At 56.0% G+C, this 27751-nt stretch overlaps 1 protein-coding gene across 1 annotated transcript in view; it reads left to right on the top strand.

Moving 5' to 3' along the window:
• Nucleotides 1-385: 385 nt before the first annotated feature.
• LOC309584137 (uncharacterized protein) overlaps nucleotides 386-27751 on the top strand; it is a gene marked incomplete at both ends in the record, with an annotated part of 143092 nt that continues 115726 nt past the window's right edge. The window contains 17 exon segments of the mRNA XM_082300078.1: nucleotides 386-449; nucleotides 8663-8809; nucleotides 11033-11243; nucleotides 13562-13736; nucleotides 15796-15897; nucleotides 16831-16923; nucleotides 17680-17730; nucleotides 18984-19025; nucleotides 19158-19220; nucleotides 20624-20698; nucleotides 20823-20885; nucleotides 24517-24573; nucleotides 25935-25988; nucleotides 26104-26157; nucleotides 27193-27246; nucleotides 27386-27394; nucleotides 27396-27440. Of these exon segments, the coding sequence (XP_082156204.1) occupies nucleotides 386-449; nucleotides 8663-8809; nucleotides 11033-11243; nucleotides 13562-13736; nucleotides 15796-15897; nucleotides 16831-16923; nucleotides 17680-17730; nucleotides 18984-19025; nucleotides 19158-19220; nucleotides 20624-20698; nucleotides 20823-20885; nucleotides 24517-24573; nucleotides 25935-25988; nucleotides 26104-26157; nucleotides 27193-27246; nucleotides 27386-27394; nucleotides 27396-27440 (1359 nt within the window).

Below are 27751 nucleotides of genomic sequence, written 5' to 3'. Positions count from 1 at the left end.
CCCAGTCCCTCCCAGTCCCCTCCCAGTCCCCTCCCAGTCCCTCCCAGTCCCTCCCAGTCCCTCCCAGTCCCCTCCCAGTCCCTCCCAGTCCCTCCCAGTCCCTCACTGGGGGTGGGGTCGCGGCTCCGTCGCTGTCGCCGCATTCGGGCCCCGCTCGCGCTCGGGGCCGCCTCGTCCCGCGCTCCTGTCGCGATAGCGGCGCTCCTGTCGCGATAGCGGCGCTCCTGTCGCGATAGCGGCGCTCCTGTCGCGGCCCCGCGGGCTCCCGAGGAGACGCCGCCGCCTCCGATCGCGGCCCCGCCCGCTCCTGTCGCGATAGCGGCGCCTCTGTCGCGATAGCGGCGGCTCGAGGGGGGGGGGGCTCTGTCGTTGTCGCGACCCCGCCATGGCCCCGCTGCCGCCGCTGCCGCTGCTGCTGCTGCTGGGAATCGCGACAGCGGCACCGCCAGGTGGGACTGGGAGCACTGGGAGCGACTGGGAGCGACTGGGAGGGAACTGGGGGAGACTGGGAGGGAACTGGGATGGAACTGGGATGGAACTGGGATGGAACTGGGAGCGACTGGGAGGGAACTGGGATGGAACTGGGAGCGACTGGGGGAGACTGGGAGGGACTGGGATGGAACTGGGAGAGACTGGGGAGGGAACTGGGATGGAACTGGGAGCGACTGGGAGAGACTGGGAGGGAACTGGGAGCGACTGGGGGAGACTGGGAGGGACTGGGAGGGACTGGGAGAGACTGGGAGGGAACTGGGATGGAACTGGGATGGAACTGGGAGCGACTGGGAGAGACTGGGATGGAACTGGGAGCGACTGGGGGAGACTGGGGAGGGAACTGGGATGGAACTGGGAGCGACTGGGAGAGACTGGGAGGGAACTGGGTTGGACTGGGAGAGACTGGGATGGAACTGGGAGCGACTGGGGGAGACTGGGAGGGAACTGGGAGCGACTGGGGGAGACTGGGAGGGACTGGGATGGACTGGGAGAGACTGGGAGGGAACTGGGATGGAACTGGGAGCGACTGGGAGAGACTGGGAGGGAACTGGGTTGGACTGGGAGAGACTGGGATGGAACTGGGAGCGACTGGGGGAGACTGGGAGGGACTGGGAGGGAACTGGGAGCGACTGGGGGAGACTGGGATGGAACTGGGAGCATCGGGAGCGGCTGGGGGGACTGGGAGAGACTGGGATAGACTGGGGGGACTGGGAGGGACTGAGAGCCACTGGGAGAACTGGGAAATTGGGGGACTGGGAGCACTGGGAGAACTGGGACGGATTGGGAACGCCGGGAGGGAACTGGGAGCACTGGGAGGCACTGGGAGGGACTGGAAGGGACTGGGAGCAACTGGAGGGATTGGGAGCACTGGGATGGACTGGGAGGGACTGGGATGGACTGGGAACACTGGGAGGGAACTGGGAGCACTGGGATGGACTGGGAGCACCGGGAGTGACTGGGGGGACTGGGAGCACTGGGAAATTGGGGAACTGGGGGGATTGGGAGAGACTGGGATAGACTGGGATGGACTGGGATGGACTGGGAAATTGGGGGACTGGGAGCACTGGGAGCACCGGGAGGGACTGGGAGCACTGGGAGCACTGGGATGGACTGGGATGGACTGGGAAATTGGGGGACTGGGAGCACCAGGAGGGACTGGGAGCACTGGGAGCACTGGGATGGACTGGGATGGACTGGGATGGACTGGGGGATTGGGAATTCTGAGGGAATGGGGATACTGGGGGGACTGGGAATACTGGGAGCACTGGTGGGACTGGGGATAGTCGGAGGGACTGGGTGAACTGGGAGGAACTGGGAGTGCTGGGGATACTGGTGGGACTGGGAATACTGGGGGAAACTGGGAATACTGGGAGCACTGGGAGCAGCGGGAGTACTGGGAGCTGTTACTGGGAGCACTGGGAGCTGTTACTGGGGGCACTGGGAGCTCTGGGAGCAACTGGGAGCTGTTACTGGGAGCACTGGGAGCTGTTACTGGGAGCACTGGGAGCTCTGGGAGCACTGGGAGCAACTGGGAGCTGTTACTGGGAGCACTGGGAGGTGTTACTGGGAGCTCTGGGAGCACTGGGAGCAACTGGGAGCTGTTACTGGGAGCACTGGGAGCTGTTACTGGGAGCACTGGGAGCTCTGGGAGCACTGGGAGCAACTGGGAGCTGTTACTGGGAGCACTGGGAACACCTGGAGCAACTGGAAGCACTGGGAGCTGTTACTGGGAATACTGGGAGCTGTTACTGGGACAAACTGGGACGAACTGGGATATACTGGGAGATGCCTCAGCAGCGGAACTGGGACATACTGGGACATACTGGGAGGTGTCCCGGGACTGTTACTGGGTTATACTGGGACATACTGGGAGATATCCCAGCACTGGAACTGGGATGAACTGGGAATGTTCACGGGACAAACTGGGAGCTACTGGGAGCTGCCTCAGAGCTGGAACTGGGATATACTGGGGTATACTGGGAGATAGCCCGGGACTGGAACTGGGATTTACTGGGATATACTGGGAAAAGCCTCGGGGCTGTAACTGGGATATACTGGGACATACTGGGAAAAGTCTCAGAGCTCTGACTGGGATATACTGGGACATACTGGGAAAAGTCTCACGACTGTAACTGGGATTTACTGGGATATACTGGGAGCTACTGGGAAATGCCTCGAGATTGGAACTGGGATATACTGGGATATACTGGGAGATAGCCCGGGACTGGAACTGGGATATACTGGGAGATATCCTGGGACTGGAACTGGGAGCTACTGGGAAAAGCCTCAGAGCTGTAACTGGGAGCTACTGGGATATACTGGGAGATATCCCAGGACTGGAACTGGGATATACTGGGATATACTGGGATATACTGGGATATACTGGGATATACTGGGAGCTGCCTCAGAGCTGTAACTGGGATATACTGGGAGATATCCCGGGACTGGAACTGGGACGAACTGGGAAAAGCCTCAGAGCTGTAACTGGGATATACTGGGACGTACTGGGAGATATCCTGGGACTGGAACTGGGACATACTGGGAGCTGCCTCAGAGCTGTAACTGGGATATACTGGGACATACTGGGAAAAGCCTCAGGGCTGTAACTGGGATATACTGGGACATACTGGGAGCTGCCTCAGAGCTGTAACTGGGATATACTGGGACATACTGGGAAAAGCCTCAGGGCTGTAACTGGGATATACTGGGACATACTGGGAAAAGCCTCAGGGCTGTAACTGGGATATACTGGGACATACTGGGAAAAGCCTCAGGGCTGTAACTGGGATATACTGGGACATACTGGGAGCTGCCTCAGAGCTGGAACTGGGATTTACTGGGAGATATCCCAGGACTGTAACTGGGAGCTACTGGGAGCTGCCTCAGAGCTGTAACTGGGATATACTGGGATATACTGGGAAAAGCCTCAGAGCTGTAACTGGGATATACTGGGACATACTGGGAGCTGCCTCAGAGCTGTAACTGGGATTTACTGGGAGATATCCCAGGACTGTAACTGGGAGCTACTGGGAGCTGCCGCAGAGCTGTAACTGGGATATACTGGGATATACTGGGAAAAGCCTCAGAGCTGTAACTGGGATATACTGGAAATAGCCCGGGGCTGTAACTGGGATATACTGGGAGCTACTGGGAAATGCCTGAAAACTGAACTGGGATATACTGGAAATAGCCCGGGGCTGTAACTGGGATATACTGGGAGCTACTGGGAAAAGCCTCAGAGCTGTAACTGGGACATACTGGGATATACTGGAAATAGCCCGGGGCTGTAACTGGGATATACTGGGACATACTGGGAAAAGCCACAGAGCTGTAACTGGGCCATACTGGGCCATACTGGGAGCCAGCAGCCACCCAGGGCCCGCCTGGAGCCCCCTGCGCGCCTGGAACTGGGCGGAACTGGGCAAACTGGGAGGACTGGGCACACCCCGGGCTATTTACGGCCCGCGGGGGGGGGGGGGGGGGAGGAATTTGTGGGAATTCGGGAATTTGGGGAATTTTGGGAATTCTGGGAAGGGTTCGGGGTCCGGGAGGAGCCGGGGGGACCCAGGGGGAGCCGGGGATTGGGGGGAATTCGGGAATTTTGGGGAGAAATCCGGGAATTTTGGGGGGAAATCGGGAATTTGGGGGGGAATTTTGGGGGGAAATTCGGGAATTTGGGGGGGAATTTGGGGGAAATTCGGGAATTTTGGGGGGAATTCGGGAATTTTGGGGGGGAATTCGGGAATTCTGGGGGGAAATCCGGGAATTTTGGGGCTTTCTCTGCCCCTCGCTGAGTGGGAATTTTGGGGGAATTTTGAGGAATTTGAGGGGATTTGGGAGAATTTTGGGGGGGATTTGAGGAATTGGGGGGGAGTTGGGAGGATTTTGAGGGGATTTGGGGGGGATTGGGGGAAATTTTGGGGGCATTTGGGGGAATTTTGGGGGAATTTGGGGGATTTGGGGAAATTTTGGGGGGATTGGGGGCAATTTGGGGAAATTTGGGGGGATTTGAGGGAATTTTGGGGGGATTTGGGGGGGATTTGGGGGATTTTGGGGGAATTTGGGGGATTTGGGGGAATTTTTGGGGGGATTGGGGGCAATTTGGGGAAATTTGGGGGGATTTGAGGGAATTTTGGGGGGATTTGGGGGATTTGGGGGGATTTGGAGGAATTTTGGGGGGATTTTGGGGGGTATTTGAGAGAATTTGGGGGGAATTTTGGGGCTTTCTCCTCCCTCTCTGAGTGGGAATTTTGGGGGGATTTGGGGAGGAATTTTGGGGCGATTTTGGCAGAATTTGGGGCTCGCATTTTGGGTTCTCCAAACCCCTCCAAAATCCCGGGAGTTTCCCCCCTGGAGAATTCCCGACAAAACCCGGGAATTTTGGGGCTTTTTGGTTTTTTGTTTTTTTTTTTATTTATTTTTTTGGGGGGGTTCCAAGGAATTCCCGGGAATTTTTGGGGTTTTTTTTTTGGGGAAAAATTCCCCCAAAATTCCAGGAGGTCCCGGAGGCCCCGCCGGACCCCGGGGGGGGGTTGGGAATTCGGGAATTCAGGAATTCCGGGAAAAAGCGGGAGAAGAAAAGGGCCCTCTGTGCCCCCGCCCCTCCCCCACCCCCCGCCCCGCGCGCGCCGAATTTGGGCCAATTTGGGGCCAATTTGGGCCATTCCAGGTGGGAATTTGGGGGGGGAGAGGAGAGTTTGGGGGGATTTGGGGGATTTTGGGGAGTTTTGGGGGGATTTTTGGGGATTTTGGGGGGATTTGGGGGGGATTTGGGGAGTTTTGGGAGGATTTGGGGAGTTTTGGGAGGATTTTTGGGGTTTTTTTGGGGAGTTTTGGGGAGTTTTGGGAGGATTTTTGGGGATTTTTTGGGATTTTGGGGGAATTTGGGGGGGATTTGGGGAGTTTTGGGGGGATTTTTGGGGACTTTTGGGGGGATTTGGGGGATTTTGGGAGGATTTTTGGGGATTTTTTTGGATTTTGGGGGGATTTGAGGGGGATTTGGGGAGTTTTGGGGGGATTTTTGGGGATTTTTGGGGGATTTTGGGGATTTTGCGGGGATTTTTGGGGGATTTTGGGGAGTTTTGGGGGATTTTGGGGACTTTTGGGGGGATTTTTGGGGACTTTTGGGGGGATTTGGGGGATTTTGGGAGGATTTTTCGGTTTTTTGGGGGATTTTGGGGGGATTTTGGGGGGGTTTGGGGATTTTTTGGGGACTTTATGGGGAGTTTTTGGGGATTTTTGGGGATTTTGGGGGGATTTGGGGGGGATTTGGGGGATTTTGGGAGGATTTTGAAGGGGGATTTGGGGGATTTTGGGGGGGATTTGGGGAGTCTTGGGGGGATTTTGGGGAGTTTGGGGGATGTTTTTGGATTTTGGGGGGATTTTTGGGGAGTTTTGGGGGGATTTTGAGGAAATTTGGGGGTGTTGGGGACTTTTGGGGATTTTGGGGGATTTTGGGATTTTTGGGGAGTTTTTGGGGAGGTTTTGGGGATTTTGGGGGGATTTTGGGGGGATTTTTTGGGGGGGATTTTGGAGTTTTTTGGAGGCGATTTTTTGGGGGAGTTTGGGGATTTCTGGGGGATTTGGGGGATTTTTAGGGGGGATTTTTGGGATTTTTAGGGGGGATTTTTGGGGAATTTGGGGGGATTTTGAGAAAATTTGGGGGGGTTTGGGGACTTCTTGGGATTTTGGGGGCTTTGGGGATTTTTTGGGGGATTTTTGGGGAGATTTTGGGGATTTTTTGGGGACTTTATGGGGAGTTTTGGGGGGGGATTTTGGGGGTTTTTTTTGAGGCAATTTTTGGGGGATTTGGGGAATTTTGGGGGGATTTGGGGGATTTTTAGGGCAGATTTTGGGGAGTTTTGGGGGGATTTTGAGAAAATTTAGGGGGGTTGGGGACTTCTGGGGATTTTGGGGGGGATTTTTGGGGGGTTTGCGGGGGTTTTGGGGGGATTTGGGGATTTTGGGGGAGTTTTGGGGGATTTGGGAAGGTTTGGGGAGATTTTGGGGGGGATTTTTTGGGATTTTGGGGAGTTTTAGGGGGGATTTTGGGGTATTTGGGGGGATTTATTTGGATTTTTGGGGGAGATTTTGGAGGGGATTTTTGGGGGATTTTTGAGGGGATTTTGGGGGGGATTTTGGGGACAGTTTTGGGAATTTTTTGGGATGTTTGGGGAGATTTTGAGGGAGAGATTTTGGGGGGATTTTTTGGGGATTTTTTGTGGAGAGTTTTGGGGATTTTGGGGGAGATTTTGAGGTTCTTTTTGGGGATTTTGGGGTTTTTTTGGGGGGGATTTTGGGGAGGTTTTGAGGGGTTTTTTTGGGATTTTGGGTTTTTTTGGGGGGGATTTTTGGGGAGATTCTGAGGGGTTTTTTTGGGATTACTTTGTTGGATTTCAAGGGATTTTTTGGAATATTTTGGGGGGATTTTGGAGGGATTTGGGGGGATTTTTTGGGGATTTTGGGGGATGGGCGGCCCCTCCTTTCCCTTCCCTTTCTCCCCGTGCCAGGAATGGAAAATTTGGGGGGATTTGGGCGATTCCAGGTGGGATTTGGGGATTTTTTTGTGGGTTTTGTTTTTTTTTTACTTTGTGGGAATTTTTGTGGGATTTTTTGGGATTTTTGGTATTTTTTGTGGGTGGGTTTTTTTTTTTTTTTTTTTTTTGATTTTGTGGGATTTTTTGTGGGATTTTTTGGGATTTTTGGGGGGGATTTTGGGGGGTGTTTTGGGAGGATTTTTGGGATTTTGGGGGGGATTTTTTGGGGGATTTTGGGGGGATTTTTGGGGGATTTCTTTGGGATTTTGTGGGATTTTTTGAGGATGTTTTTGAGGATTTTGGGGGGGATTTCTTGGGGTTTTTTTAATTTTAATTTTCCGGGATTTTGGGGGGGGATTTTTTTGGGGGGGGGGGTTGGGGATCCCGAGGGTCCCAGTGGATCCCAGTGCTCCCAGTGCTCCCAGTGGGTCCTGGGGCTGTCAGATCCCAGCGCTCCCAGTGGATCCCAGCGCTCCCAGTGGGTCCCAGTGCTCCCAGTGGGTCCCAGTGCTCCCAGTGGATCCCAGTGGGCTCCCAGTGCTCCCAGTGGGTCCTGGGGCTGTTGGATCCCAGCGCTCCCAGTGGGTCCCAGTGCTCCCAGTGGATCCCAGTGGGTCCTGGGGATGTCAGATCCCAGCGCTCCCAGTGGATCCCAGTGCTCCCAGTGGGTCCTGGGGCTGCCAGATCCCAGTGCTCCCAGTGCTCCCAGTGGATCCCAGTGCTCCCAGTGCTCCCAGTGGGTCCTGGGGATGTCAGATCCCAGCGCTCCCAGTGGATCCCAGTGCTCCCAGTGGGTCCTGGGGCTGTTGGATCCCAGTGCTCCCAGTGCTCCCAGTGGATCCCAGCGCTCCCAGTGGATCCCAGTGCTCCCAGTGGGTCCTGGGGCTGTCAGATCCCAGTGCTCCCAGTGGGATCCCAGTGCTCCCAGCACTCCCAGTGGGTCCTGGGGCTGTTGGATCCCAGTGCTCCCAGTGGATCCCAGTGCTCCCAGTGGGTCCCAGTGCTCCCAGTGGGATCCCAGTGCTCCCAGTGCTCCCAGTGGGTCCTGGGGCTGTTGGATCCCAGCGCTCCCAGTGGATCCCAGTGCTCCCAGTGGGTCCCAGTGCTCCCAGTGGGATCCCAGTGCTCCCAGTGCTCCCAGTGGGTCCTGGGGCTGTTGGATCCCAGCGCTCCCAGTGGATCCCAGTGCTCCCAGTGGGATCCCAGTGCTCCCAGTGCTCCCAGTGGGATCCCAGTGCTTCCAGTGGATCCCAGTGGGATCCCAGCACTCCCAGTGGGTCCTGGGGCTGTCAGATCCCAGTGCTCCCAGTGGATCCCAGTGCTCCCAGTGGGATCCCAGCACTCCCAGTGGGTCCTGGGGCTGTCAGATCCCAGCGCTCCCAGTGGGATCCCAGTGCTCCCAGTGGGATCCCAGTGCTCCCAGTGGGTCCTGGGGCTGTCAGATCCCAGTGCTCCCAGTGCTCCCAGTGGGTCCTGGGGCTGTCGGATCCCAGCACTCCCAGTGCTCCCAGTGCTCCCAGTGGGATCCCAGTGGGCTCCCAGCACTCCCAGTGCTCCCAGCGCTCCCAGTGGGATCCCAGTGGGCTCCCAGTGGATCCCATCCCCCCCTAATTCCCCCTTTCCCCCCTCCCCAGCCCCATCCCTGGATCTGCTCCGCCTGTTCCGGCTCCCGGAGCTCCCGGCCGGCGTCCGGAAGGTTCCGGGCTCCTGTCCCGGCTCCGTCGCCTTCCGCCTGTCCCGGGGGGTCCGGCTCAGCGCCCCCGCCCGGCAGCTCTTCCCTGGTGAGCGGGATCCGCCCGGAGACCCCAAATCCGCGGGGAACCCAACGGGATCGGCCCAAATCCTGTCAAAAACCCAACGGGATCGGCCCAAATCCAGTCAAAAACCCAACGGGATCGGCCCAAATCCCAAATCCAGTCAAAAACCCAACGGGATCGGCCCAAATCCTGTCAAAAACCCAATGGGATCGGCCCAAATCCATGGGGAACTCAATGGGATCGGCCCAAATCCCAAATCCAGTCAAAAACCCAACGGGATCATCTCTCAAGTCCCAAAATCCCAAATCCCAAATCCCAAATCCCCAAACTCCTGCATCCCAAACCCTCAAATCCCCAAATTCCCGAATCCCAACCCCCAAAATCCCCCATCCCAAACCCCCAAATCCCACATCCCAAACCCCCAAACCCCAAAATCCCAAACCCCCAAACCCTTGAATCCCGAATCCCACATCCCAAACCCCCAAACCCTTGAATCCCAAACCCCAAAATCCCGAACCCCCAAACCCTTGAATCCCAAACCCCCAAACCCTTGAATCCCAAACCCCCGACCCCCCAAATCCCGCATCCCGAACCCCCAAACCCTTGAATCCCAAATCCCGCATCCCAAACCCCAAAACCCCAAAATCCCGAACCCCCAAACCCTTGAATCCCAAATCCCACATCCCAAGCCCCCAAACCCCAAAATCCCAAACCTCGCATCCCGAACCCCCAAACCCTTGAATCCCAAACCCCCGACCCCCCAAACCCCGCATCCCGAACCCCCAAACCCCAAAATCCCAAATCCCACATCCCAAACCCTCGAACCCTTGAATCCCAAACCCCCAAACCCTTGAATCCCAAACCCCGCATCCCGAACCCCCAAACCCTTGAATCCCAAACCCCAAAATCCCGAACCCCCAAACCCTTGAGTCCCAAACCCCGACCCCCCAAATCCCGCATCCCAAACCCCCAAAATCCCGCATCCCAAACCCCCAAACCCTTGAATCCCAAACCCCCGGCCTCCCAAATCCCGCAACCCAAACCCCTAACCCCTTGAATCCCAAATCCCGCATCCCGAACCCCCAAACCCTTGAATCCCAAACCCCCGACCGACCTCCCAAATCCCGCATCCCGAACCCCCAAACCCTTGAATCCCAAATCCCGCATCCCAAACCCCCAAACCCTTGAATCCCAAACGCCCGACGTCCCAAATCCCGCATCCCAAACCCCCAAACCCCAAAATCCCAAACCCCCAAACCCTTGAATCCCAAACCCCCGACCCCCCAAAATCCCGCATCCCGAACCCCCAAACCCTTGAATCCCAAACCCCCAAACCCCAAAATCCCAAACCCCCAAACCCTTGAATCCCAAACCCCCGACCCCCCAAAATCCCGCATCCCGAACCCCCAAACCCTTGAATCCCAAATCCCGCATCCCAAACCCCCAACCCCTTGAATCCCAAACCCCCAAACCCTTGAATCCCAAACCCCGCATCCCGAACCCCCAAACCCTTGAATCCCAAACCCCCGACCTCCCAAATCCCGCATCCCGAACCCCCAAACCCTTGAATCCCAAATCCCGCATCCCGAACCCCCAAACCCTTGAATCCCAAATCCCGCATCCCGAACCCCCAAACCCCAAAATCCCAAACGCCCGACCCCCCAAATCCCGCACCCCAAACCCCCAAACCCCAAAATCCCAAACCCCCAAACCCCAAAATCCCAAACCCCCGACCTCCCAAACCCCAAAATCCCAAACCCCCAAACCCTTGAATCCCAAATCCCGCATCCCAAACCCCAAAACCCCAAAATCCCGAACCCCCAAACCCTTGAATCCCAAACCCCCGACCCCCCAAATCCCGCATCCCAAACGCCCAAACCCTTGAATCCCAAACCCCCGGCCCCCCAAATTCCAAATCCCAAACCCCCAAACCCTTGAATCCCAAACCCCCAAACCCCAAAATCCCAAACCCCCAAACCCTTGAATCCCAAACCCCCAAACCCCAAAATCCCAAACCCCCAAACCCTTGAATCCCAAACCCCGCATCCCGAACCCCCAAACCCTTGAATCCCAAACCCCAAAATCCCGAACCCCCAAACCCTTGAATCCCAAACCCCGACCCCCCAAATCCCGCATCCCAAACCCCCAAAATCCCGCATCCCAAACCCCCAAACCCTTGAATCCCAAACCCCCAAACCCTTGAATCCCAAACCCCGCATCCCAAGCCCCGCATCCCGGCTCCCGCAGGGAAGTTCCCCTCGGAGTTCTCGGTGTGGGCGCTGCTGCGCTCCGAGCGCGGCCCCGCGGCCCCGCTGCTCTCCGTGTCCGACCGCGCCGGGAGCCGCCGCCTGCGGCTGCAGCTCGGCCCGGAGCCCGCGGTGCAGCTCCGCGACCGCCGCGGGAGCCTCTTGCCGGAGAACCGAGCCCAATTCCCGGGCGTGGATCTGGCGGATGGACGGTGCGGGCCGGGAATGGGGTCGGGAATGGGGGTGGGAATGGGGGTGGGAATGGGGGTGGGAATGGGGGTGGGAATGGGGGTGGGAATGGGGGTGGGAATGGGGTCGGGAATGGGGCTGGGAGGGGGTCGGGAATGGGGGTGGGAATGGGGGTGGGAATGGGGGTGGGAATGGGGGTGGGAATGGGGCTGGGAACGGGGCTGGGAGGGGGTCGGGAATGGGGGTGGGAATGGGGGTGGGAATGGGGTCGGGAATGGGGGTGGGAATGGGGGTGGGAATGGGGGTGGGAATGGGGTCGGGAATGGGGCTGGGAGGGGTCGGGAATGGGGTCGGGAACGGGGCTGGGAATGGGGCCGGGAATGGCAGTGGGAGGAGTTGGGAACGGGGCCGGGAACGGGGTCGGGAATGGGGTTGGGAATGGGGTTGGGAATGGGGGTGGGAGGGGGTCGGGAATGGGGTTGGGAATGGGGTCGGGAATGGGGTTGGAATGGGGTCGGGAATGGGGTCGGGAATGGGGGTGGGAATGGGTCGGGAATGGGGGTGGGAATGGGGGTGGGAATGGGGTCGGGAATGGGGCTGGGAATGGGTCGGGAATGGGGGTGGGAATGGGGCTGGGAGGGGTCGGGAATGGGGTCGGGAACGGGGCTGGGAATGGGGTTGGGAATGGGGTCGGGAATGGGGTCGGGAATGGGGTTGGAATGGGGTTGGGAATGGGGTCGGGAATGGGGTTGGAATGGGGTTGGAATGGGGTTGGAATGGGGCCGGGAATGGGGTCGGGAATGGGGTCGGGAATGGGGTCGGGAATGGGGTCGGGAATGGGGGTTGGGATGGGGCCGGGAATGGGGGTGGGAATGGGGCCGGGAATGGGGTCGGGAATGGGGTCGGGAATGGGGCCGGGAATGGGGTCGGGAACGGCCCCAGATCCGTCGGGGCCGAGCGGTGCTGGGTTCGCTGGGAAATGCGGCGGGATCGCGCCGTCGATCCCAAATCCCTTGGGAAACCCAACTGGATCATCCTGATGATCCCAAATCCCTTGGCAAACCCAACCAGCTCATCCCAACGATCCCAAATCCCTTGGCCAACCCAAGCAACGATCCCAAATCCCTTGGGAAACCCAACCAATGATCCCAAATCCCTTGGGAAACCCAACCGGGATCATCCCAACGCTCCCAAATCCCTTGGCCAACCCAACTGGGATCATCCCAACGATCCCAAATCCCTTGGCCAACCCAACTGGGATCATCCCAACAATCCCAAACCCCTTGGGAAACCCAACCGGGATCATCCCAGCGCTCCCAAACCCCTTGGCCAACCCAACCAACGATCCCAAATCCCTTGGGAAACCCAACCAACGATCCCAAATCCCTTGGCCAACCCAACCGGGATCATCCCAACGATCCCAAACCCCTTGGGAAACCCAACTGGGATCATCCCAACGATCCCAAACCCCTTGGCCAACCCAAGCAACGATCCCAAATCCCTTGGCCAACCCAACCAGATCATCCCAATGATCCCAACTCCCTTGGCCAACTAAACCAATGACCCCGAATCCCTTGGGAAACCCAACTGAATCATCCCAATGCTCCCAAATCCCTTGGCCAACCCAACCGGGATCATCCCAACGATCCCAGATCCCTTGGCCAACCCAACCAACGATCCCAAATTCCTTTGACCAACCTGCCTGGCTCATCCCAACGCTCCCAAATCCCTTGGGAAACCCAACTGGGATCATCCCAATGATCCCAAATCCCTTGGCCAACCCAACTGGGATCATCCCAATGATCCCAAATCCCTTGGCCAACCCACCGAGCTCATCCCAATGATCCCAAATCCCTTGGCCAACCCGCCCAACCCATCCAACAATCCCAAATCCCTTGGCCAACCCACCCGGTTCATCCCAATGATCCCAAATCCCTTGGCCAACCCAACCGGGATCATCCCAACGCTCCCAAACCCCTTGGCCAACCCAACTGGGATCATCCCAACAATCCCAGATCCCTTGGCCAACCCAACCAATGACCCGGAATCCCTTGGGAAACCCAACTGGGATCATCCCAATGATCCCAAATCCCTTGGCCAACCCAACTGAATCATCCCAACGATCCCAAATCCCTTGGCCAACCCAACCGGGATCATCCCAATGATCCCAAATCCCTTGGCCAACCCAACCGGGATCATCCCAACGCTCCCAACTCCCTTGGCCAACCCAACCAATGACCCGGAATCCCTTGGCCAACCCAACCAACGCTCCCAAACCCCTTTGACCCTCCTCCCTCTCCCCCCGGCTCATCCCGAATCGCCGCGGCTCGGTGTCCCGCAGGTGGCACCACGTCCGGTGGTCGGTGTCGCCGCGGCGCCGCTCCGTGGCCCTGACCGTGGACTGCGGCCGGCGCCGGACGCTGCCCCTGGCCCGCGCCGCCCTTCCCGGCCCGGATTCCGCCGGCGGCGTCGCCGTCCTGGGAGCGCCGAGCCCGGGAGACGCCGGCGGCTTCCAGGTGAGGCCGGAGCGGGAAAGGGCGGGAATTTGGGGGGGTGGGGGGGGGGGTTGTTCCTAAAATTCCATGGGGCTGCTGGAATTCTGGAATTCCGCCCAAATTCCAGCCCGGAACGCCCAAATTTCCAGCCAGGAACTCCCCAAAAACCCCAAAACCCTTCAGGACCCCCCCAAATTTGGGGTGAACCCACCCAAAACCCCTTAAACCCTTCCAGGACCCCCCCAAATTCCAAAACCCCCAAAACCCTTCCAGGACCCCCCCAAATTTGGGGTGACCCCCCCTCCCAAACCCCCCAAAACCCCCTCAAACCCTTCCAGGACCCTCCCAAATTTGGGGTGAACCCACCCCCAAACCCCTCAAACCCTTCCAGGACCCCCCCAAATTCACCCGGACCCTTCCAGGACCCGCCCAAATTTGGGGTGAACCCACCCAAACCCTTCCAGGACCCCCCCAAATCTCCCCCAAACGCCCCCAAACCCTTCCAGGACCCCCCCTCAAACCCTTCCAGGACCCCCCCAAATTCCAAAACCCCCAAAACCCTTCCAGGACCCCCCCAAATTTGGGGTGACCCCCCCCCAAACCCCTCAAACCCTTCCAGGACCCCCCCAAATTTGGGGTGACCCCCCCTAATCCCCCCCAAACCCTTCCAGGACCCCTCCAAACCCCCCAAATTTGGGGTGTCCCCCCCCTAATCCCCCCCAAACCCGTCCAGGACCCCCCCCAAATTTGGGGTGACCCCACCCAAACCCTTCCAGGACCCCCCCAAATCTCCCCCAAACGCCCCCAAACCCTTCCAGGACCCCCCCAAATTCCAAAACCCCCAAAACCCTTCCAGGACCCCTCCCAAATTTGGGGTGACCCCACCCAAACCCCCCCAAACCCCCTCAAACCCTTCCAGGACCCCCCCAAATCCCCCCCAAACCCCTCCAGGACCCCCCCCAAATTTGGGGTGACCCCACCCAACCCCCCCCCAAGCCCCCCAGACCCCCCCAAACCCTTCCAGGACCCCCCCCAAATTTGGGGTGACCCCACCCAAGCCCTTCCTGGACCTCCCCAAACTCCCCAAATTTGGGGTGACCCCCACCAAATCCCCCCCAAGCCCCCCTGACCCCCCCAAACCCTTCCAGGACCCCCCCAAATTTGGGGTGACCCCACCCAAACCCTTCCAGGACCCCCCCAAATCTCCCCCAAACGCCCCAAAACCCTTCCAGGACCCCTCCCAAATTTGGGGTGACCCCACCCAAACCCCTCAAACCCTTCCAGGACCCCCCCAAATTCACCCGGACCCTTCCAGGACCCCCCCAAATTTGGGGTGACCCCACCCAAACCCCTCAAACCCTTCCAGGACCCCCCCAAATTTGGGGTGAACCCACCCAAACCCTTCCAGGACCCCCCCAAATCTCCCCCAAACGCCCCCAAACCCTTCCAGGACCCCCCCAAATTCCAAAACCCCCAAAACCCTTCCAGGACCCCCCCAAATTTGGGGTGACCCCCCCCCAAACCCCTCAAACCCTTCCAGGACCCCCCCAAATTTGGGGTGACCCCCCCTAATCCCCCCCAAACCCTTCCAGGACCCCTCCAAACCCCCCAAATTTGGGGTGTCCCCCCCAAATCCCCCCCAAGCCCCCCAGACCCCCCCAAACCCCTCCAGGACCCCCCCCAAATTTGGGGTGACCCCACCCAAACCCTTCCAGGACCCCCCAAAGCCCCCCCAAATTTGGGGTGTCCCCCACCAAATCCCCCCCAAGCCCCCCTGACCCCCCCAAACCCTTCCAGGACCCCCCCAAATTTGGGGTGACCCCACCCAAACCCCCCCAAACCGCTGCAGGACCCCCCCAAATTTGGGGTGACCCCACCCAAACCCCTCAAACCCTTCCAGGACCCCCCCAAATTCACCCGGACCCTTCCAGGACCCCCCCAAATTTGGGGTGACCCCACCCAAACCCTTCCAGGACCCCCCCAAATCTCCCCCAAACGCCCCCAAACCCTTCCAGGACCCCCCCCCAAACCCTTCCAGGACCCCCCCAAAATTTTTGGGGTGTCCCCCTCCCCCCCCCAGGGTGACATCCAGGAGCTCTGGATCATCCCCGACTCCCGACCCCCCCCCAAATCCTGCGGGGGCTGCGGCGGATTTGGGGAGACCCCCCCGGAGCGGCTCGAGGTGAGGGGGGGAGCACCCCAAAATTTGGGGGAGGGGACCCCAAAATTGGGGGGGAGTTAAAAAATGGGGGGGGTCCCTAAAATTGAGGGGGGGGGTGAAGGGGGAGGGGTTTGAGGGGACCCCCAAAATTTGGGGTGGGGTCTCAAAGGGGTGGGGGGGTTAAAGGGGGTTGGGGGACCCCAAAATTGGGGGGGGCACCCCAAAATTTGGGGGGGGGGAAAGGAGGGGAATTTGGAGGGGGGAGGGGCTGGGGGACCCCAAAATTTCGGGGAGGGACAGGAATGAGGACCCCAAAATTTTGGGGGTTCCCCAAAAATGGGGGTGGGGGGACCCCAAAATTTCGGGGGGGGACCCCAAAAATGGGGGGGACCCCAAAATTTCGGGGGGACCCCAAAATGGGGGTGGGGGGATCCCAAAATTTCGGGGGGTTCCCCAAAAATGGGGGTGGGGGGACCCCAAAATTTCGGGGGGGGACCCCAAAAATGGGGGTGGGGGGACCCCAAAATTTCGGGGGGTTCCCCAAAAATGGGGGTGGGGGGACCCCAAAATTTCGGGGGGTTCCCCAAAAATGGGGGTGGGGGGACCCCAAAATTTCGGAAGGTTCCCCAAAAATGGGGGTGGGGGGACCCCAAAATTTCGGGGGGAGGTCCCCAAAAATGGGGGTGGGGGGACCCCAAAATTTCGGGTGGTTCCCCAAAAATGGGGGTGGGGGAACCCCAAAATTTCGGGGGGGGACCCCAAAAATGGGGGTGGGGGGACCCCAAAATTTCGGGGGGTTCCCCAAAAATGGGGGTGGGGGACCCCAAAATTTCGGAAGGTTTCCCAAAAATGGGGGTGGGGGGACCCCAAAATTGACTCGGGGGGGCGATAGGGGAGGGGGGAGGGGCCCCAAAATTTTGGGGTCCCCCAAATTCGCCCTCGCCCCTCCCCCAGCGGATGCAGAACACGGCCCCCGCCTATGGGACCCCCCCAAATTTGGGGTACCCCAAAAACGGGGGGCGGAGCCTCGGGAGCAGCTACCGGCAGGTAGAGGGGGAGGGGCGGAATTTGGGGAGGGGGCGGAGACCCCAAACCCACCCCGAGGAGTTTGAACCCCCAAATCCCTCCCCGGGACCCCCAAAATCTGAGCCGGGACCCCCAAATCCCCCCCTGAATCCCCTCGGACCCCCCGGGGGAAATTTGGGGGGTCCTGAGGGGATTTGGGGGGTCCTGAGGGGATTTGGGGGGGTCCTGGGGTGGATTTGGGGTGAATTTGGGGGGGATTTGGGGGGTCCTGGGAGGGATTTGGGGTGAATTTGGGGGGGATTTGGGGGGTCCCGAGGGGATTTGGGGGGTCCTGAGGGGATTTGGGGTGAATTTGGGGGGGATTTGGGGGGTCCCGAGGGGATTTGGGGTGAATTTGGGGGAGATTTGGGGGGTCCCGAGGGGATTTGGGGGGGCCCTGAGGGGATTTGGGGGGCCCAGGGTGTTTTGGGGTGGATTTGGGGGGTCCTGAAAGGGTCTGGGGTGAATTTGGGGTGGATTTGGGGGGTCCTGATGGGATTTGGGGGGTCCCGAGGGGGTTTGGGTGAATTTGGGGTGGATTTGGGGGGGTTTTTGGGTGGATTTGGGGTGGATTTGGGGGCTCCTGGGTTGAATTTTAGGGCGATTTTGGGCTGAATTTGGGGGGTCCTGGGGAGGTTTTTTTTTTTGGGGGGGGGGGAGGGGCGGATTTTGGGGTTCCCCTCCCCCACCGGCTGACGGACCCAAATTTTGGGGGGGTTCCATGTCTGCCCCCCCCAGGCCCCCCGCGGCTCCAAGGGGGAGAAGGGGGAGCCCGCCGTCCTGGAGCCGGTGAGTCTGGGGGCGTCCCCCCCAAATTTGGGGGGTCAGAGCCCCAAAATCCCCCTCGGGACCCCCAAAAACCCCCCAAAACCACCCCGGAATCCCCCAGATCCCCCAAACTGTCCCCAAAATCCACCCCCAGACCCCCCAAATTCACCCCAAATCCACCCCAAGCTCCCTCAGGACCCCCCAAAATCCACCCCAGAGCCCCCCGAAAATCATCCCTGGAATCCCAAAATCCCCCCAAAATCACCCAAAACCCAGGAACCCCAAAATTCCCCTCCAAACCCACCCAGGACCCCCCAAAATTCCCCCAAAATCCCCTGGGACCCCCCAAATCCCCCCAAAATCCACCCCAAATCCCCCCCAAATTCCCCCCAAAATCCACCCCAAATCCCCCCAAAATCCACCCCAAATCCACCCCAAATCCCCCCCAAATCCCCCAAATCCCCCCAAATCCCTCCAAAATCCATCCCAAATCCCCCCCAAATCCCCCAACCCCCCCCCAGATCCCCCCCAAATCCCCCCCAAATCCATCCCAAATCTCCCCCAAATCCATCCCAAATCCCCCCAAAATCCCCCCCAAATCCCCCCAAATTCCCCCCAAAATCGCCCCAAATCCCCCCAACCCCCCCCAAATCCATCCCAAATCCCCCCAAATCCCCCCCAAATTCCCCCCAAAATCCCCCAAATCCCCCAAATCCCCCAAATCCCCCCAAATCCCCCCCAAATCCCCCCCAAATCCCCCCAAATTCCCCCCAAAATCCCCCAAATCCCCCCAAAATCCCCCCAAATTCCCCCCAAAATCCCCCAAATCCCCCCCAAATCCCCCCCAAATCCCCCACCCCCCCCACAAAATCCCCCCAAATCCCCCCCAATTCCCCCCAAAATCCCCCAAATCCCCCAAATCCCCCCCAAATCCACCCCAAATCCCCCCAAATCCCCCCCAAATCCCCCCAAAATCCCCCAAATCCCCCAAATCCCCCAAATCCCCCCAAAATCCCCCCCAAATCCCCCAAATTTCCCCCAAATCCACCCCAAATCCATCCCAAATTCCCCCCAAAATCCCCCAAATCCCCCAAATCCCCCAAATCCCCCCCAAATCCACCCCAAATCCCCCCAAATCCCCCCCAAATCCCCCCAAAATCCCCCAAATCCCCCAAATCCCCCAAATTCCCCCAAAATCCCCCCAAATCCTCCCCAAACCCCCTCGGGACCCCCCAAATTTTGGGGGAGCCCCCCCTGACCCCCCCTTTTCCCAGGGAATGGTGGTGGAGGGACCCCCCGGCCCCGAGGGACCCGCGGTAAGAGACCCCCCCCCCCACCCCAAATTTGGGGGAATTTTGGGGAATTTGAGGAATTTGGGAGAGGCTCAGACCCCTCCCCCTCCTCCGCCACCCCCAAAATCCCCCAAATTCCCCCCAAAATTCCCGCAGGGAATGTCGGGACCCCCCGGAACTCAGGGACCCCCCGGAGCCCCCGGAGAGCCCGGGGAGAGGGTGAGGATTTGGGGGAATTTTGGGGGATTTTGGGGAATTTTGGGGGATTTTGGGGGGATTTGGGAGAATTTTGGGGGGATTTGGGGAGAATTTTGGGGGGATTTGGGGGGATTTTGGGGGGATTTGAGGAATTTTGGGGAGATTTTGAGGAATTTTGGGGGATTTGGGGGGATTTTGGGGGGATTTGAGGAATTTTGGGGAGATTTTGAGGAATTTGGGGGGGATTTGGGGAGATTTTGGGGGAATTTGAGGGATTTGGCGGGGATTTTGGGGGGATTTGGGGGAATTTTGGGGGGATTTCAGGAATTTGGGGGGGATTTGGGGAGATTTTGGGGGGATTTCAGGAATTTTGGGGGGATTTGGGGAGATTTTGGGGGGATTTGAGGAATTTTGAGGATTTGGGGAGATTTTGGGGGAATTTGAGGAATTTTGGGGGGATTTGGGGAGATTTTGGGGGGATGTGGGGAGATTTTGGGGGAATTTGAGGAATTTTGAGGATTTAGGGAGATTTTGGGGGAATTTGAGGAATTTTGGGGGGATTTGGGGGAATTTTGGGGGAATTTGAAAAATTTTGAGGGGATTTGGAGAGATTTTGGGGGAATTTGAGGAATTTTGGGGGGATTTGAGAGATTTTGGGGGGATTTGGGGAGATTTTGGGGGGATTTGAGGAATTTTGAGGGGATTTGGGGAGATTTTGGGGGAATTTGAGGAATTCTGAGGGGAATTTGGGGAGATTTTGGGGGAATTTGAGGAATTCTGAGGGGAATTTGGGGAGATTTTGGGGGAATTTGAGGAATTCTGAGGGGAATTTGGGGAGATTTTGGGGGGATTTGAGGAATTTTGGGGGGATTTGGGGAGATTTTGGGGGGATTTGAGGAATTTTGGGGGGATTTGGGGAGATTTTGGGGGGATTTGGGGAATTTTGGGGGATTTGGGGAGATTTGGGGGGGATTTGGGGAGATTTTGGGCCAAATTTTGAGGAATTTTGAGGGGATTTGGGGAGATTTTGGGGGAATTTGAGGAATTTTGAGGGGATTTGGGGAGATTTTGGGGGGATTTGTGGAATTTTGGGGGGATTTGGGGAGATTTTGGGGGAATTTGAGGAATTTTGAGGATTTGGAGAGATTTTGGGGGAATTTGAGGAATTTTGGGGGGATTTGGGGAGATTTTGAGGGGATTTGGGGAGATTTTGGGGGGATTTGGGGAGATTTTGGGGGAATTTGAGGAATTTTGGGGGCAATCCTCCCCTCTCTCCGTCGGAATTTTCGGGGTGATTTGGGGGGATTTTGGGCCAAATTTTGGGGGAATTTCGGGGCGATTTCACAGAATTCCGTGGGCATCTGGGGATTTGGGGAATTTGGGGAGATTTGGGGGAGATTTTGGGGAGATTTTGGGCATTTCAGGGCCCCCCCGGCCGCTCCGGCCTCCCCGGCTCTGACGGGACCCCGGGACCCCCCGGCACCTCCCTGATGCTCCCGGTGAGTTCCCACCCCAAAATTTTGGGGGGATCTCCCCAAATTTTGGGGAAAACCTCCCCAAATTCCCACTTTTTTTCCCCCAAATTCCCACTTTTTTCCCAAATTCCCGCTTTTTCGCCCCAAGTTCCGCTTCGGGGAGAAGGGCCCGGGGGAGCTGCAGGCTCAGGCCGTTCTCCAGCAGGCCCGGGTGAGTTTTTGGGGGGATCCCCCCCAAAATTTGGGGGATTTCGGGGGGTTTGGGGTGGGATTTTGGGGGATTTTGGGGGGGGAAATTTTTTGGGATTTTTTTGGGATTTTTGAGGATTTTTTGGGGATTTTTTTGGATTTTTTGGGATTTTTTTGGGATTTTTTGGGGATTTTTGAGGATTTTTTTGGGATTTTTTGGGGATTTTTTTGGGATTTTTTGGGGATTTTTGAGGATTTTTTTTTGATTTTTTGGGGATTTTTTTGGGATTTTTTTGGGATTTTTTGGGGATTTTTGAGGATTTTTTTGGGATTTTTTTGGGATTTTTTGGGGATTTTTTGGGGATTTTTGAGGATTTTTTTGGGATTTTTGGGGGATTTTTTTGGATTTTTTTGGATTTTTTGGGGATTTTTTAGGATTTTTTGGGATTTTGTTTTGATCTTTTGTGGGATTTTTGTGGGATTTTTTGGGGGATTTTGAGGATTTTTTGAGATTTTTTGGGATTTTTTTTGGGTTGTTTGTGGGATTTTTGGGGGATTTTTGTGGGATTTTTTTTTGGGATTTGTGAGGATTTTATTGGATTTTGGGGGATATTTTGGGGATTTTTTTGGATTTTTGGGGATTTTGGGGGATTTTTGGGGGATTTGGGAGGATTTTTTGGGGATTTTTTGTGGGATTTTTGGGGATTTTGGGGGATTTTTTGTGGGATTTTTTGGGGGATTTGTGAGGATTTTTTTTTCTTTTTGGGGATTTTTGGGGAGTTTTTGGGGATTTGTGAGGATTTTTTTGGATTTTTTTGGATTTTTTTGGGGTTGTTTGTGGGATTTTTGTGGGATTTTTGGGGGATTTTTTTGGGGAGATTTGTGAGGATTTTTTTGGATTTTGGGGGATATTTTGGGGATTTTTTTTGATTTTTGGGGACTTTGGGGGATTTTTGGGGATTTTGGGGGATTTTTGGGGGATTTGGGAGGATTTTTTGGGGATTTTTTGTGGGATTTTTGGGGATTTTTGGGGATTTTTTGTGGGATTTTTTGGGGGATATGTGAGGATTTTTTTTTCTTTTTGGGGATTTTTGGGGAGTTTTTGGGGATTTGTGAGGATTTTTTTGGATTTTTTTGGGATTTTTTTTGGATTGTTTGTGGGATTTTTGTGGGATTTTTTTGGGATTTTTTTTTGAGATTTGTGAGGATTTTTTTGGATTTTGGGGGATATTTTGGGGATTTTTTTGGATTTTTGGGGATTTTTGGGGGATTTGGGAGGATTTTTTTGGGGTTTTTTGTGGGATTTTGGGGGATTTTTTTATTTTCTGAGATTTTGGGGGGGATTTTTTGGGATTTTTTGGGGATTTTTGGGGGGGATTTTTTTGTTTTTTTTTTTAAATTTTTGGGGATTTTTGTGGGGATTTTTTCGGGATTTTTTGGGGGGAATTTTTTGATTTTGGGGGATTTTGGCGGGTATTTATTTTTCTGGGTTTTTTTTTTATTTTTGGGGGAGCTTTTTTGCGATTTTTGGGGGATTTTGGGGGATTTTTTGGTTTTTTTGTTTGTTTTTTTTTTTTTTTTTTGATATTTTGAGGATTTTGTGGGGATTTTTGAGGATTTTTTTGGCATTTTTGGGGAATTTTGGGGGAATTTTTAAGCTCTTTTTTAAATTGTTTTAGGGGATATTTGGGGAGATTTTGGGGGATTTTGGGGGATTTTTGTGGGGATTTTTAAGGGATTTTTTGGGATTTTTTGGGGATTTTGGGGGATTTTTGTGGGGATTTTTTTGGGGACTTTTTGGGGGATTTTTGGGGTTGTTTTTTTGATTTTTGTGGGGATTTTGGGGGATTTTTTGTGGGGATTTTTTTTTACTTTGGGGGGATTTTTTAGGGGATTTTGGGGTCCCTTTTGGGGGATTTTGGGGCTCCTTTGGGGGATTTTGGGATCCCAGCTGATTTTTGGGTCCCTTTGGGGGATTTTGGGGTCCCTTTTGGGGGATTTTGGGATCCCAGCTGATTTTTGGGTCCCTTTGGGGGATTTTGGGATCCTTTTGGGGGATTTTGGGTCTCTTTGGGGGATTTTGGGGTCCCAGCTGATTTTTGGGGTCCTTTTGGGGGATTTTGGGAACCCAGCTGATTTTTGGGGTCCCTTTTGGGGGATTTTGGGATCCCAGCTGATTTTTGGGGTCCTTTTGGGGGATTTTGGGATCCCAGCTGATTTTTGGTCTCTTTGGGGGATTTTGGGGTCCCTTTTGGGGGATTTTGGCATCCTTTTGGGGGATTTTGGGATCCTTTTGGGGGATTTTGGGATCCCAGCTGATTTTGGGGTCTTTTTGGGGGATTTTGGGTCCCTTTTGGGGGATTTTGGGATCCCAGCTGATTTTTGGGTCTTTTTGGGGGATTTTGGGGTCCCTTTTGGGGGATTTTGGGATCCCAGCTGATTTTTGGGTCCCTTTTGGGGGATTTTGGGATCCCAGCTGATTTTTGGGGTCCCTTTTGGGGGATTTTGGGATCCCAGCTGATTTTTGGGTCCCTTTGGGGGATTTTGGGATCCCAGCTGATTTTTGGGGTCCCTTTTGGGGGATTTTGGGATCCCAGCTGATTTTTGGGGTCCCTTTTGGGGGATTTTGGGATCCCAGCTGATTTTTGGGGTCCTTTTGGGGGATTTTGGGGTCCCTTTTGGGGGATTTTGGGATCCCAGCTGGGGTCTTTTTGGGGGATTTTGGGGTCCCTTTTGGGGGATTTTGGGATCCCAGCTGATTTTTGGGTCCCTTTTGGGGGATTTTGGGATCCCAGCTGATTTTTGGGTCTCTTTGGGGGATTTTGGGATCCCTTTTGGGGGATTTTGGGATCCTTTTGGGGGATTTTGGGATCCCAGCTGGTTTTTGGGTCTCTTTGGGGGATTTTGGGTCCCTTTTGGGGGATTTTGGGATCCCAGCTGATTTTTGGGTCCCTTTGGGGGATTTTGGGATCCTTTTGGGGGATTTTGGGTCTCTTTGGGGGATTTTGGGGTCCCTTTTGGGGGATTTTGGGATCCCAGCTGATTTTTGGGTGTCTTTGGGGGATTTTGGGATCCCAGCTGATTTTTGGGTCCCTTTTGGGGGATTTTGGGATCCCAGCTGATTTTTGGGTCCCTTTTGGGGGATTTTGGGATCCCAGCTGATTTTTGGGTCCCTTTTGGGGGATTTTGGGATCCCAGCTGATTTTTGGGTCCCTTTTGGGGGATTTTGGGATCCCAGCTGATTTTTGGTCTCTTTGGGGGATTTTGGGGTCCCTTTTGGGGGATTTTGGGATCCTTTTGGGGGATTTTGGGATCCCAGCTGATTTTTGGGTGTCTTTGGGGGATTTTGGGATCCCAGCTGATTTTTGGGGTCCCTTTTGGGGGATTTTGGGATCCCAGCTGATTTTTGGGTCTCTTTGGGGGATTTTGGGATCCTTTTGGGGGATTTTGGGATCCCAGCTGATTTTTGGGGTCCTTTTGGGGGATTTTGGGATCCCAGCTGATTTTTGGGGTCCCTTTTGGGGGATTTTGGGATCCCAGCTGATTTTTGGGTCCCTTTTGGGGGATTTTGGGATCCCAGCTGATTTTTGGGTCCCTTTTGGGGAATTTTGGGGTTCCCCGAGGGGTGACCCTCCCAAATTTTGCCCCCCCAGATGGCGCTGAGGGGCCCCCCCGGCCCCATGGGGTTCACGGGACGCCCCGGCCCCATGGTGAGAGGATTTGGGGGGAATTTGGGGCATTTTGGGGGGATTTGGGGCATTTTGGGGGGGATTTTGAGGAATTTTGGGGGGATTTGGGGCATTTTGGGGGAAATTTGGGGCATTTTGGGGGGGATTTTGAGGAATTTTGGGGCATTTTTGGGGGGAAATTTGGGGATTTTGGGGAAGATTTGGGGAATTTTGGTGGGATTTGGTGCGTTTTGGGGAAGATTTGGGGGGAATTTGGGGCATTTTGGGGGAAATTTGGGGCATTTTGGGGGGGATTTTGAGGAATTTTGGGGCATTTTGGGGGGATTTGGGGGGGATTTTGAGGAATTTTGGGGGGATTTGGGACATTTTGGGGGAAATTTGGGGCATTTTGGGGCAGATTTGGGGAATTTTGGGGGGATTCGGGGCGTTTTGGGGGGATTTTGGGGGGATTTGGGGAATTTGGGGGGGGATTTGGGGGCCATTCTGGGGGAATTTGGGGCATTTTGGGGCAGATTTGGGGAATTTTGGGGGAAATCTGGGACGTTTTGGGGGGAATTCTGGGGGAATTTGGGGAATTTTGGGGAATTTGGGGGGAATTTTGGGGAATTTTGGGGAGATTTGGGGCGTTTTGGGGGGTCCTGGGTGGTTTGGGGTGAATTTGGGGTGAATTTGGGGGGGTCCCGGGGAGCTCTGGGGGGGATTTTGGGGTTTCAGGAGGGGATTTTGGGGCTGATTTGGGGGTTTTGGGGGGATTTTGAGATTCTGGGATGGTTTTGGGCTGATTTGGGGTGATTTGGGGATTCTGGACTGGTTTGGGCTGATTTGGGGCTGATTTTTGGGGTGGTTTCGGGGTGATTTGGGGCTGATTTTTGGGGTGGTTTCGGGGTGATTTGGGGCTGATTTTTGGGGTGGTTTTGGGGTGATTTGGGGCTGATTTGGGGCTGATTTTTGGGCTGATTTGGGGCTGATTTTTGGGGTGGTTTTGGGGTGGTTTTGGGGTGATTTGGGGCTGATTTGGGGCTGATTTTTGGGGTGGTTTCGGGCTGATTTGGGGCTGATTTTTGGGGTGATTTGGGGCTGATTTTTTGGGGTGATTTTGGGCTGATTTTGGGGCTGATTTTTGGGGTGATTTGGGGCTGATTTGGGGCTGATTTTTGGGGTGGTTTTGGGGTGATTTGGGGCTGATTTTTGGGGTGGTTTTGGGCTGATTTTGGGTGATTTGGGGCTGATTTGGGGCTGATTTTGGGGTGGTTTCGGGGTGATTTGGGGCTGATTTTTGGGGTGGCTTTGGGGTGATTTTGGGGTGTTTTCGGGGTGATTTGGGGCTGATTTTTGGGGTGTTTTCGGGGTGATTGGGGCTGATTTTTGGGGTGACCCCCCAGGGCCAGCCCGGCAGCTCCGGCCTCAAGGGCGAATCCGGCGATTTTGGGCCTCAGGTGAGACCCCCCCCCCCAAATTTTGGGATTTGAAACCCCAAAATCTCCCCCCGGACCCCTCCCCCCACCCCAAATTTGGGATGGGGGGGGTCCCAAATTCCCCCAAAATCCACAGGGCCCCAGAGGACCCCAAGGACTGATGGGACCCCCCGGAAAACCCGGCCGGAGGGTGAGGATTTGGGGGATTTGGGGGGGATTTGGGGGGATTTGGGGGGAATTTTGGGCGGTTTTGGGAATTTGGGGGGATTTTGGGAGGATTTGGGGGGATTTTGGGAGGATTGGGGGGGATTTTAGGAGGATTCAGGGGGATTTTGGGGGGATTTGGGGGGATTTGGGGAAATTTTGGGGGGATTTTAGGGGGATTTGGGGAGGATTTGGGGAAATTTTAGGGGGGTTCAGGGGGATTTTGGGGGGATTTGGGGAGATCTTGAGGGATTTTCAGGGGATTTTGGGGGGTTTTGGGCGATTTTGGGGGGGATTTGGGGGAATTTTGGGGGGATTTTAGGGGGATTTGGGGGGATTTTAGGGGATTTTGGGCAGTTTGGGGAATTTGGGGGGATTTTGGGAGGATTTGGGGGGATTTTAGGAGGATTCAGGGGGATTTGGGGTGATTTTGGGGGGATTTTGGGAGATCTTGAGAGATTTTGGGGGGGTTTGGGCGATTTTGGGGGGATGTGGGGGAATTTTGGGGGGATTTGGGGGGGATTTTGGGGGATTTTAGGGGATTTTAGGGGGATTTGGGGGGGTTTTGGGCGATTTTGGAGGAATTTGGGGGGGATTTTGGGGGGGAATTTTGGAGGAAATTTTAGGGCGGTTTTGGGGAATTTGGGGGGATTTTAGGGGCATTCAGGAGCAAATTTCGGGGAGGATTTTGGGGAAATTTTGGGAGGAATTTTTGGGGAATTTTAGGGGGATTTTGGGGGGAATTTCGGGGAGAATTTGGGGTTTTTTTTCGGAGGGAATTCGGGGGAAATTTTGGGGTGATCTTGTGGGATTTGGGGGCTTTTTTTTGGGGGGGGGGGGGGGGGATTTGTGGCTTTTTCCGGCGGATTTGGGGCGGTTTTCGGCGGGGATTTTGGGCCGAATTCGGGGCGTTTCGGGTGGGATTCTCGGGGAGGATTTTTGGGGTGAATTCAGGGGATTTCGGGGTTCGTTTTGGGGGGGTTTCACCCCCTTTCCTTTACCCCCCCCCCCACCCCTCCAGGGCCGCCCAGGAGCCGACGGCGCTCGGGGGCTCCCGGGAGACCCCGGGGTCAAGGTGAAATTTGGGGGGGGGGTCTCGATTTTGGGGTGGTGGGAGGGGTCCCCAAATTTCCCCAGGGGGTTCCCCAGAATTTTGGGGACCCCTCCAGGTGTTTTTTTGGGGGGTTCCTGACTCGCTGACCCCAAAATTTCAGGGGGATCGAGGGCTTCGACGGCCTCCCGGGGCTGCCGGGGGACAAAGGGCAGCGCGTGAGTTCCACCCCCCCCCCCCCCCCCCCCCCCAAAATTTGGGGGTTCCCAAAACCTCCCCCGGCACCCCCAAAATCACCCGAACTCTTTGGGATTCCCAAAATCCCCGGGATTCCCAAAATCCCACCCCCAAATCCCCCCCTGGACCCCAAAAGTCCTCCCCAAATCACTCCCAGGACCCCCCAAATCCACCCCCAAAACCCGCCAGGACCCCCCAAAATCCCCCCCAAAACCCGCCAGGACCCCCAAAATCCCCCCCAAATCCTTCCAGGACCCCCCAAATCCTCCCCAAATCCTTCCAGGACCCCCCA

Source organism: Coloeus monedula, assembly GCF_965178545.1.
Source record: "Coloeus monedula genome assembly, chromosome: 36".
NCBI lineage: Eukaryota > Metazoa > Chordata > Aves > Passeriformes > Corvidae > Coloeus > Coloeus monedula.
This window is presented reverse-complemented; position numbering and strand designations above follow the sequence as displayed.